This window comes from Onychostoma macrolepis, chromosome 22, assembly GCF_012432095.1.
Source record: "Onychostoma macrolepis isolate SWU-2019 chromosome 22, ASM1243209v1, whole genome shotgun sequence".
Classification (NCBI taxonomy): Eukaryota; Metazoa; Chordata; class Actinopteri; order Cypriniformes; family Cyprinidae; genus Onychostoma; species Onychostoma macrolepis.
Window position 1 is genome coordinate 4,624,326 of NC_081176.1, and position 12,200 is coordinate 4,636,525.

At 36.4% G+C, this 12,200-nt stretch overlaps 1 protein-coding gene and 1 long non-coding RNA gene across 2 annotated transcripts; one reads left to right on the top strand and one right to left on the bottom strand.

Annotated features, from left to right (window-relative positions):
- Positions 1-1,972: 1,972 nt before the first annotated feature.
- Positions 1,973-5,208, top strand: LOC131531362 (uncharacterized). Its single transcript, XR_009268663.1, has 7 exons — positions 1,973-2,076; positions 2,177-2,227; positions 2,824-2,888; positions 3,174-3,253; positions 3,466-3,532; positions 4,316-4,428; positions 4,620-5,208. It is a non-coding gene; the product is annotated as an uncharacterized LOC131531362 (long non-coding RNA).
- Positions 5,209-7,642: 2,434 nt separating this feature from the next.
- On the bottom strand, positions 7,643-10,849 carry LOC131530208 (SLAM family member 9-like). The gene is made up of 5 exons (XM_058760363.1): positions 10,810-10,849; positions 10,108-10,422; positions 8,193-8,501; positions 7,963-8,079; positions 7,643-7,865 (listed from the first exon to the last, which is right to left on the bottom strand). The coding sequence occupies exons 1-5, from the start codon at positions 10,847-10,849 to the stop codon at positions 7,666-7,668; spliced, it is 981 nt and encodes a 326-aa protein (XP_058616346.1). The 3' UTR covers positions 7,643-7,665.
- Positions 10,850-12,200: the final 1,351 nt, after the last annotated feature.

Consider the following 12,200-nt stretch of genomic DNA (forward strand, 5'->3'; position numbering starts at 1 on the left):
GGGCTCAAGTCCCGTCTGGTCCACCCTGGTGGGCTCAAGTCCCGTCTGGTCCGCCCTGGTGGGCTCAAGTCCCGTCTGGTCCGCCCTGGTGGGCTCAAGTCCCGTCTGGTCCGCCCTGGTGGGCTCGTGTCCCGTTGGCTCCGCCCTGGTGGGTTCCAGTCCCGTTGGCTCCGCCCTGGTGGGTTCCAGTCCCGTTGGCTCCGCCCTGGTGGGTTCCAGTCCCGTCCACTCTGCCCTGGCTTCCTGCTCTGCCAGCTCTACCTCGGTCCCAGATCACTCCGCTTCCACAAGGCCCTGGCCCTCCATCCCTCCCCCTGTTCCGCCTCCGCTCCACCTCCCTCCTGATTATAGACTGTGGGGAGCGTCTGGAAGCCGCTCTTAGGGGGGGGGGCTCTGTCATGAATCTAGTCTGCACTTCCATTAACCCTCCACTAGAGGTCACCCGCTCACCACATGGACTTGCACACCACACATCACATGGACTCCAATTCCCATCATCCAACACTGATCACAGCTGTCACCAATCACTCATTGCATCAATCACACGCACACCTGATCCCACGCACACACTAATCACACACACTATTTCAACCCTGGACTTTCCCTGCCACACTGCCGAGTATTGTTTGCGTTTACTGCTCTCATAGCTGTAGCAACTCTCTGAGCCCCTGTTAGTTTCCCTAGTGTTCCCCTGCCTGTCTTGGATTGTTTTCCCGTGTTTATTCTAGCCCGTGTTCCCTGGATTATCTCTCTGCCTTGCCCTCTGGATTCTGTTCGCCGATCGCCGACCTTTGCTTGCCCTAGGATTACTCTTTGTCTTGTCTCTGCCATACCTGTTTGCCATTGCACGACCCTGCCTGTATTTATGACCATGCCTATGAATAAAAGCTTGCAGATGGATCCGCATGACTCACGTCTCGTCAGCCTCGTTACAAAACCATGGTTTAACTATGGTTTTTGTAATAAAACCATAGTAACTACAAAATGTACCATGGTTTTACCATAGTAACCATAGTTAAACTATGGTTTTTGTAGTAAAATCATAGTAACTACATAATGAACCATGGTTTAACTTTGGTTTTAGTAGTAAAACCATAGTAACTACGAAATTAATCATGGTTTTACTGCAGTAACCATGATTTATCTATAGTTTTTTTGTAGAAAACCATAATTGCAAAAAGAACTGGTTTACCACAGCATTTGCAGTAGAACCATTACAAAATAACCCATGGTTTTTCAACAGTATTAACTACAGATTTAGTTATTTCTTACTCTTAAAAAAAAAATAGGGCTCAATAAAATAATCATAATTAATCTCATGATTTCTGAAAATGAAACAATCAAATTTGGCAAATGTGTTGTCAGTTATTACAAAAAATACACTCTTAAAAAATGGTTATTTGGCAGGGTGTATGGTTCCATGAAGAACCTTTAATATCCAAAAGAATCTATCCATTGCACAAAAGGTTATTTAGACTATTTAATGGTTCTTCACAATCAACATTTTGTAATTTTTTTTTTTTTTCTGGAAAGTGAGATCAAGTGAGTTAAATTTTCCTAGCTGCCTGGTCCAGAACTCATTCCAGACTCATTTTCTTTTGGTTGTGTTCAATTAAAGCTCAATAAAGTATTAATTTTTAGTTATAAATAGTGTTGTGGTGTTTTAATTAAAAAGACCAGTAGATCAGTTATACTTTTACTCCTATTTTAATGCTGTTTTGCATGACTCAAAAGCAAAGTTTAGTATAAAAGCATGTTTTAAAATGAATATATATATATATATATATATATATATATATATATATATATATATATATATTTTTTTTTTTTTTTACTTTATCTCACTATCATACATTTTGCACCAATGTATTGGTCATAGAACTAATTCGCGATTTAAATAGAGATTTTAAGAGGTTAGTGAATGCTGCATGACTGTGATGTGTTTAAATGGGCGTGCCCGATGAATCCTGGAGTCTCATTCAAACTCTGCAGCGGAGGGAGTTGCCATGGAAACGGTGCGGTGTAACTGACAAACAGTAAATCTCCGTTTCTCGCTGCTGTTTTCACTGCTTTCAGGTGAGTTTAGTCCCTAAAATCACACAAATATCCCATACAACTGTTCCAGACACTTTCTTACATGTAACTGACATGTTTCTGTTGAATATTTACTTCACAGAAATGTTTTACAGTCTTCGAAAAAGTCCGCTAGCATCTGTTTTCAGACGAGGTATGTTAGGCTACTCTAAAGCTTGAGCTCTTATTTATGAAAGTTTGGGCTTTTAATTACATCTTTATATGTAGATGAGATGTTCTGATAGCTTTGTAAAGGGTTTGCTGTCAGTTTGTCGATGGTTTATTGGAAGTTGTCTAACTTATTTAACCTAAAATATGCGCTGTACTGTTAATGGGTGACGTCACTTACACGAAGCACAAATGAACTGAATCTAACAGTAGTTCAAAAGTGCTTTGATCTTTCATGGTAAATGAATATTGATAAATAAAAAAATAAAATAATAATAATTGTTCTGTGGTTAAGTTGAGACATATTGTCAAGTACCCATACTCGAAATTGGTGCTCTGCATTTAACCCATCCAAGTGCACACACACAGCAGTGAGTAGTGAACAAATGCACACACACACACACACACACAGAGCAGTGGGCAGCCATTGCTCCAGCACCCGGGGAGCAATTAGGGGTTTGGTGCCTTGCTCAAGAATCGACCCGGCAACCTTCAAATTACAAGCCCGACTCCCTAACCATTAGGCCACGACTACCCCCGTTTCCTGGTTTCAGGGAGTGATAATATAATCTTTCTACAAAGGAAGAGAAGCTCCAAGATTTCAAAATTTCTGAAGGGAGCTGCTGACAGAAATGCAGAAAACACAGGTGAGCAATAGAAGAAACATGCATTCATATGCATTTTTTTCACAACATATTTTCTTATATCACCATGCATCTGTTATATTACAGTTCATTAAAGGAAGGTTTTGACAGGTAGTGACACAAACCTAAATACATGAACGTTAATAATTTTATTTTAAGAAATTGTTTGTGTATGTGTGTGTGTATGTACCGTTTTCTTTTCTGCGTTTCACTTCTGCTCTAGCTTGCTTCCTTTAAACAAAGCTAAATATCGTTGGCTCTGTGATAAATTGCATATTATGTTTCTAGATTACGATGGCCGTGCAGCAGAGGAGCGGAGGAGAGGAGGAGTCTCCTGTCGGACAACATCGCTATGAACCATGTGACTAGTAAGTAAAACCTCAAACATACAGGACACTACTGTTCAAAAATTAGAGGTCGGTATGATTTAAAAAATGTTTTTTGAATGTGTTTTTTAAGTAAGTCTTCTGCTCACCACTACTGCATTTACTTGATTAAAAATACAGTAAGAACAGAAATATTGTAAAATATTATCATTTAAAATACCACTTTTTTATGTGAATATATTTTAAAATTTCAGCATCATTACTCCAGTCTTCAGTGTCACATGATCCTTCAGAAATCATTCCAAGATGCTGACATTTGTGGTAAGAAAAGAAAGAAATTAATACTTTTATTAATCAAGGGTGTATTACATTTATCAGAAGTAACAGTGAAGACATTTATAATGTTGGAAAAGATTTCTATTTACTAAATTGTTTAATACATTTAATAAATGTTGTTAATTGTACTTTCTATTCATCAAAGAATCCTGAACAAGGTATCACCGTTTCCACAAAAATGTTAAGAAGCAAAAACTGTTTTCAACAGTTTAAATCATTCTAAATCATATTAGAATGATTTCTGAAGGACCATGTGACCCTGTAGACTGGAGTAATGATGCTGAAAATTCAGCTTTGATCACAGGAATAAATTACAATTTACAATATATTAAAATAGACAACAGTTCTTTTTAACGTGTAATTATATTTTGCAATATTACTATTTTCTCTGTATTCTTGATCAAATAAATGCAGACTTGGTGAGCAGAAGAGATTTTTTTCCCCCAAAAAACACTAATGTTTTCAAAATCTTGGCAGTTACTGTATAACAATTGTGACTATATTGCTTAAATACCATTAATTGGATGGATTTGTGGCCCAAGATCCTGGGATAGGCTTCAGCCCCCAAGACCCTAGAGAGGATAAGTGGTTTGGAGAGTGAATAGATGGATGCATGAACTTCCAAAATACTTTGATTTTGTTTCTATTCTGACTGCTGTTCAGCTTAAAAATACCTTTCCATTATAGTTCTTTGTCATTTTGCATCATTATACCTGTGCTAAACCTATTAAAATTAAGAAACTAATGAAAGGTTGTTTTTTTTTACAGGATCCTATGTACCCAGCCTCAACCATTCATCAGAAGGACTGTGAAAGCGGGAACTCTGAACCACCAGTGGCAGTTTCCACAGGATGAAAAAGGGCATAGTAGTGGATGATGAGGTACTGACATTAACCTGCCAAAAAAGGTTCCTCTGTGACATCGCCGCGAAACCCCCTTTTTGGTTCTTTCTGGCACCTTTTTTTATGAGTGTAGATGAGTGTGCAACTGACCAATAACAACAAGTATTCCAGCAAGCTGTTTATTAATATATATATATATATATATATATATATATTCTTCTCATTTTTAGGTCCTGAGACCGTATGGGGTGAGGATCAAGACAACCAAACCAAAGGTGGACTGTAACCTACTGGACTATATGATAGACTTCATACTGACAACTATGCCATGTATGCAGCATGACAAGTTTTTGAAAAGAGGGGCATTTCCTTCACCAAGTAAAAGTGTGGAGGATTCATCTGGCCTTCATCGGCCCCCATGAGGTGACTCGATGTAGAATAAATCAACTTGCTTTAGGCTTGAAATGACTGAAATCTTCTAATGTGAGTTGATATCATTTTAAACATTCTTAAAAGTACTTCTCATTTCTTGTGAATGTATTTTGTAGTATGTGTAAAACTTTTCTAATGAAAGAACCTTTTTTACCTTCATTGATATTGTAATCAAGGTTATTAAAGCTATGGACTGCACACATCTGCCTGTGTTGGGCTTGTGTTCACAGGTTGTATAAAACTAGGCCTGGCTGCAACAACTAATCGATAATGAAAATAATCATCAACGAATTTGAATAGTGCATCAAAACAAACAGACCGCTCATAATTCTGACTAAAATACACATTTTGCTAAAATATTTTTTGTTAGAAATTAAGTGTTTAAAACCCTACATGTAACACAAGTAGTCATATTTATGAGAGCAGTAACAGTAAAGGCACTATTGTTGGAACTGTCCATTAATATAATATAATATAATTGCTCTGTTCAGACGAATGATTGTGTTTGTTCCTCGTACCTCTTACCTCTTACAAGTTAAAATTGTGTTTTTTTTTTGTTTAAATTGTTTTAAATTCTGTTTCAAAATAACAAGCAATCTGTTGTTTTTAGGTTTAGAATGTAATGTTTTTATTTTAACACTTTAATGCTTATAATGTACAGCAGAGCCTACATAGATACATTCATTATATTTGTTTTCATAGGCAGGATGTGAAATGACATTCTTTAAAATAATGGATTTAAATTATTTTAATTAAAAAATAATGTATATATTTTAATTATTATTATTATTATTATTTTTGTCATCCAATTACTAATATTAATAAAAAGAAATCTACAGATAAATTGATTATCAAAAAAAATTGTTAGTTGCATGCAGCCCTATAAGATATTGTTAAAGAGGTAGGCGGTATAATGTTGTGTGTGAACACGAAGTCATGTTTATTTGTACAACATGTAATTATTTCTGTAGAGATAATGCATTATTACAGTGAAACAATTTGCTATTTTTATTTAGTAAATTAGCAGAAAACCATCTCTACCACTGCAGTGCTTTATCACTATTTTTTAAATAAAGTTATAGTTCATAGTTCGGAATCATTTTGTCATTTAACAACAATATTTTCTTTCCGATGATGCTATAATAAAGCCTGTATCATAGAATAGTAACTTGTCATTCTGTTTTTATTTTGTAGATGTTTGTTGAATAACTAGGCTTAAATGTAATTTGAGGTACTTTAGTAAGACTATGGTTAAACTATGGTATTACAACCATAGTTCATTTGTGGTACTTGAACCATGGTTTTTTAAAAACCACGGTTCACACCAAAACCATGGTTACTACAGTCATGGTTTACTACAGTTGTACTATAGTATTACTACAATATAACTGTAGTAAAACCATGGTATCAGAACCATGGTTTTTTAAAACCATGGTTTGCACCAAAAAACCACGGTTACTACAGTCATGGTTAACTACAGTTTTACTATAGTAAAACCATGGTTAATTTTCGTAAGGGTATGCTGCTCTAAAAAAGGGGAAAATATATACATATATAGATAGGCTACTATAATGTACTATAATATAAAAACATTATGTAAGTGTTCATACTGTTATTATTTTGTTGTTGTTTGTTTAGGTTAGCAATATTTATCGCCGTCATTAATAATAACAAACAATAAACACAGTTTGTAATTATTTTTTGCCTGACAGGGTTTCTGTGTTCTGCAATATTTAGCAGTAGCATACAAATATAATGTAATGTGTTTTACAGCTGCCAATAACATTTTTACGCGGTCGCGGGTTGACTGTCGCTAGACCTTTTTCTGAATGCGGAAGTATCCCCTGATTAGAACGGTGCTTTACATTTCCAGTTTCTAGTCACATTTACATATTTTCAGAGCCGATAATATAATGTGAAACCTATGAAAGTCATTTAAAAAAATCATGTGGCGCCATTGTTTCATCACGTTAGTGTGTCGCAATGACCGTCTTTTTGCAGTGAAGGACCAGTCATAGTTCAATGAGTGAGAAGATGACATGAAGCGACGCGAGGTTAAGCTGCATTGAAAACAGTTGAGTGCACATACAGCTCCCGATCGGGGTGAAGTTCATGGGATTTTGTACACAGAATGATAAGAGCAAACATTATTTTAACATATATTATTATTTCACACTCAGTATTTTAACTTAAGCGCTGCAAGCCATTTATAGCTACAGTGCCTGACAAGACAGATTTTCTGATTCGCAAAACAAGTATTTTAAAGGAATTCCTTAGCTTACTGCCGTTACTGTGGCAGCCAACAACAGCACAGCATCCCTCCGCACATTTTTATATGTAGTTATGTATTGAAAAAGTTTCAATTAACTTTTTTTTACCCTGTTTTCACGGATTTCTATGGAGACCGGAACACGAGAGCACCCAAACGGAAGTTAGAATCCATCATGATGCTGCTCATCGGTTATTCAGTAAAAAGGTCTATAGAAACGGATAATCCCCAGTCCGAGGACTTGAACAGTACCGAGTTGAACGTCACGTGTTGTCATCTCGGAATTACGGTAATTACGGCAGCATTATTGTCAGTTGATTTGGTTCAAAATTAGTCAGAACAGCTGAAATTGGCTTGTTTGATAAACTTGCTTTATGAAACAGCCCCCTGATGATTTTGAGATTTAATCTTGTAAAAACAAAAGCACAAGCCTTTTTGTCAGGTTTTTGACTCGTCGGGACCAGATGTGAGATCCACCAATCAGAGAGGTTTCCGAATCTCAGTCGATTGTTTGATTGGTTTAAATGAATTAACTGAATTTTCGCTGCTGAAGGTAATAGGCTAACCAAGGCATATCACCCACATCTGTTCACCGACTGTCTGATGCATATTGCATACAAATACATACATACATAAAAATAATGAACTAGCTTCAGCCTGACTGACTGCAACACATCTGGCAACACAGTCATGAATGATCTTACCATTTTTTGTGCTGTTGGTTTACACAATGCTGAATCAGTTCTTGTCTCAGCTGCATTAACAATAGTCACAGCTGTGTTAAAACAACAAAGCTTTCAATATTATACCAAAATGTGTGCCTTAAAAAGCTAAATATTTCAACATAGGCTATTATTGCTTTCTGTACTGACCTGTTTTTCTACATTTTTTGCAGATGTAGACTGCAGCTACAATCAACAGAGATCCAGCAGCAGCAGAAATCAACACTATGTACAATAAAGGTAGGACCTGATCTGTAATGGACAATTCTGTAATAGATAAAATTAGTTATTAACACAAGTGAATTTGTTTGTCTGATCTACAACAAACACTATAACAACATAAATACTGTGTAACAGGTAAATCAATATTAACACCATACCTGAACATGGCTGACAGAGTCCACTGATGTCCAGATGTGTGGTCTGGTTGCTGATGGGATTGTTGAGCACACAGCTGTAGGTGTTTTTATCCTGATATTCCACCTCCAGAGGTAGAGAGAGACTGATGCTGAGATCAGACACACTGATGCTGGACAATAAGCTGTTTCCTTTGTACCAGGAGAGAGTCACATGACCCACATTCACCACTGAACACAGCAATGAACAATATGATGATGATGATGATGATCCTGATGATGGTGAAGAACATTGTGAAGAGTTTCTGCTGATGACAGGAACAAGCAGACGAGCTGAAAACATGAGAGAATAAACAAAAACCTGGGTAAATCTAGTCAGCAATCTTATTTTCACCTCAGTGTGTTAAATGATCTCACAGAATTCCGTGTAATGTTCACGGACTTAATTAACCCCGAATCTGTGGTGGCATCACGGAATCGCCGAAAATTCCATGATGGGCTCACAGAAGGCATCAGCCGTGGTCCATGCACGGATTCACTGGTTCAACACCAGCGCTGCATCGGACCACGTAAAAAGAGTGACTTTCACTGGAGTACCTAACCCCACCCCTACCCTAAACCTACCCAGTTCTGAACAATAATGATGACGAGAAATTATCGCGTCGGCATATTGAAAGTGTTGAACCAGTGGATCCGTGCTCCACGGCTGATGCCTGTCACTGACTTACATTGGTGTCACTTCTGTGAGCCCATCACGGATTTTTTTCTGTGAGCACATCACGGAATTTTCGGCGATTCCGTGATGCCACTACAGATTCCGAGGTTAATTAAATCCGTGAACATTACACGGAATTCTGTGAGATCATGTTGGTTAAATGAGTGTTTAGCGTGATGATGATCAGTGAGAGTCACCTCAAACTATACAATTATTAAGCATTTTAATATTCTGTCATAATCATAAAGTTGTTTACCACAAAAGAAAATCCCCACTTTTCTAAAAAAAAAAAAACAAAATAAAACAAAAAAATAAACACAAAAGAGCCTGTCCATAAATGTTAAAATATTGTGTGAACAACATGAGTGTAAAAAAACAAAACAAAACAAAAAAAACTTTTACCCAAGTATCAAGTGTAGCATTAGCTGATCCACACTGACCTATAGGAATACTACGCCTATCTCAGCATTCATATATAAGGTCCCCCAGCATTATCAGCAGCTTTCAGGTGGCTAAATAGCTAATTACGTGGCAAATCCGGCAGGCAAAACCCCATCATTTCACTAGGAATTGTGCAATTGGGAATTTATCGAGAGGAATTTGTTCCCCTTATGGACTTCACCTCCATTTCACATTGGCAATGTGCATTACGTATCTGTTGTCATTTGCAACATGCTTGTTGCTGCAACACCTATCAAGTCAGGTCGCCTTTATTTTTATAGCACTCTACAGCACAGATTCAAGCAGTTTCGTGGTGATAGACAGAAAATAACATTCATGGTGCAAACGGAATCATTTCTGCTGTGGAGCAGCTGCAAAGAGAAAATGGTTAACGGTCATTGCTCAGTTGAAGACAATTCAGTGTTGATTCTGTTTGAGTATTGAACATGCTTGCTGCTTAAGGCATTGATATTTTCTGTTTGTGTTGGGGGATATCTGCATATGCTTTTGTTTTGGGTGGTTATCGCTGCTCTCCCTGGAGTTCTTTCCCAGAACAAAACCATACTGCCAATCGAAACGGTATGCTAATTGTCAATCATATTTGACAACAGTAGTCCTGACAGAATTATAACTTTGACACAGTTACTCCTTAAACCCTAAATTAATTTTTTTTTGGTGATGACCATCATGCCACAAACGCCACTGATGGAGCTCAACATGTACTTAATATTCCTTAAATAAAACAAGAATATGTGCATGTTTGGACAAATAATCTCTACTCACCATAAACAGAAACACTGAATGTTTTTGAAGATATTTTCACTGCACTTATCTTTACTTCATAGAGTCCAGCGTGTTCAGTTGTGATGTTTGTGATGGTCAGAGATCCAGATTGATCGTCCAGCTTCAGTCTGTCTCTGAATCTCCCATCAGAACCATTAAATGTAAAGATATGCTTATTTTTTTTAATTTTAGCTAAGAGAGACTTTGCAGCTCCAAATTTCCACAGTATGTCATCGTCTTCGTGTATTTCAGTAAGATCAGTGTTTAGAGTGACAGAATCTCCCTCCATCACTGACACTGACTCACCAAACACACCTGATGAACAAACAGATTTTACACAGATTTTAATGCTTCGGAGAGTTTACAAAGTCTGAAATCAGCTGTAGTTTGTAAATAAATGTGAATTGAAAAAAAAAAAATCTGACATGAGCGTAAAATGAACATGATATTTATGGTGTAATTACTACATGAAAAGTTGAATACACTTCAATTCACTTTTTTTTAATTCACTTGTTTTTCATGGTTACTACTGAAAAATTTGCATTTGTAATCTTTCAAAATAAGATAATACCACAGAAAAAGGGCTGAAATTTTCAAAGTGGCTTAATGTAGGATTTGCCCTGGTTGAAGTTACATTATAGCAATTTCCATTATGTTCCATGACTGTTAAAATCTATATATTTATATAGATGTATAACTTACCAATGAGACGCCACCAACACAAACAGAACAGAACAAACATGTGAAACATTACTTTTAAAAAGGCTAATGATGAATAGACTCTCGCCTATATTGAAATGAGACTTGTACTGGTAACCAACCAATGTCTGAGCGAGCTGTTACCACACTGCAGTAACCTTTAGCAGAGTAGAGTAGAGCAGCTGAAAGCCACATGGACTATTAATTCTTTCTTCACTTTATGGTGTGTATGTATAAACCAAGTAGGTGAATTTATACATTTAGGCTTATTTTAGTTTTGTGCTTAAAATGTTAGTTTCTTAAGGCCACTTTATATAGAAGGAAAGGAGTTGTTGATTTTGGATGGTGTTTTGTCCATTTAAATGCAGATGCTGATCATTGTCTATGTAATTGTTCATTCTATATGAACCATGTGTATCAATTTAGTTAATTCTAATCATGTGTTATATTTAATTTATTATTTTTATTATATGCCTTTTTCAGACCACACACGCCATTTGCCAAAAATAGTCAAACTGGATTGCATATAAACAATTAGATGAGTGTGCAAAACTTTCTTAATTTTATGCTAAAATGATTTTAAACGGGTTATCAAATTTACTTCAATAAATAAATTATCAATTATTGTATATGAAAAAAAAATAACAAAAAATAGTTAATACTACTAATACCGTCTCACATTGTGACTCTCTCAGCGCATCTTCTGAGTCAAAGTGCAAGCTGCTGTGGTTGGTTCTCTGTAGAGATGTTGTTTGAGTTAGGCAAGCAGCTTGTAGGTGAGAGGAGGATTCAGTGTATGAAGTTTCGAGTTTAGTTTGTAGGTGAAGAGTTATTACCTTCACAAAACAGTTTTAGAGTCAAATAAAAAAATGCTTAATTAATCAAAAAGAGTCAAAACTGAGTCAGAGGTCAAATACTTTTGGAATGGTATTAAAGCATTTATTGTAGCGTCAGTCATAGTCTCGCAATGCCTCTGGCTCGGTGTATTTCTATAGCCATGGGGGACTTTTTTCTTATGTTTACCTTGTTTTATTATTTAAAAAATATAATAACTATAATAATAAACTAGTTGAAATCCGCTTTACTGGCAGTATAAACGTAGCCCATACTGTAGTATACAATATTTTACAAAAGAAACACGACGAAAATATTTTTTTGCATATGCACATTAGAAAAAGACAGGAACGTTCACCACGTCATCGCTCTACCTTCCAAAGGGAGACTCACAGATTATTAGTTTCACTTTAGTTAAATAACACCATATAGCTATCTGAGCAGAAGAACTGAAGCTTTTATGGATATGAATCTGCATTTATGAGGGGAAAAGTGGTGAAAATGAGGCTTCTCTTTACTTGGCTCGCCGTGACCTTGTTTTTTCTCGTCAATGGTGAGAC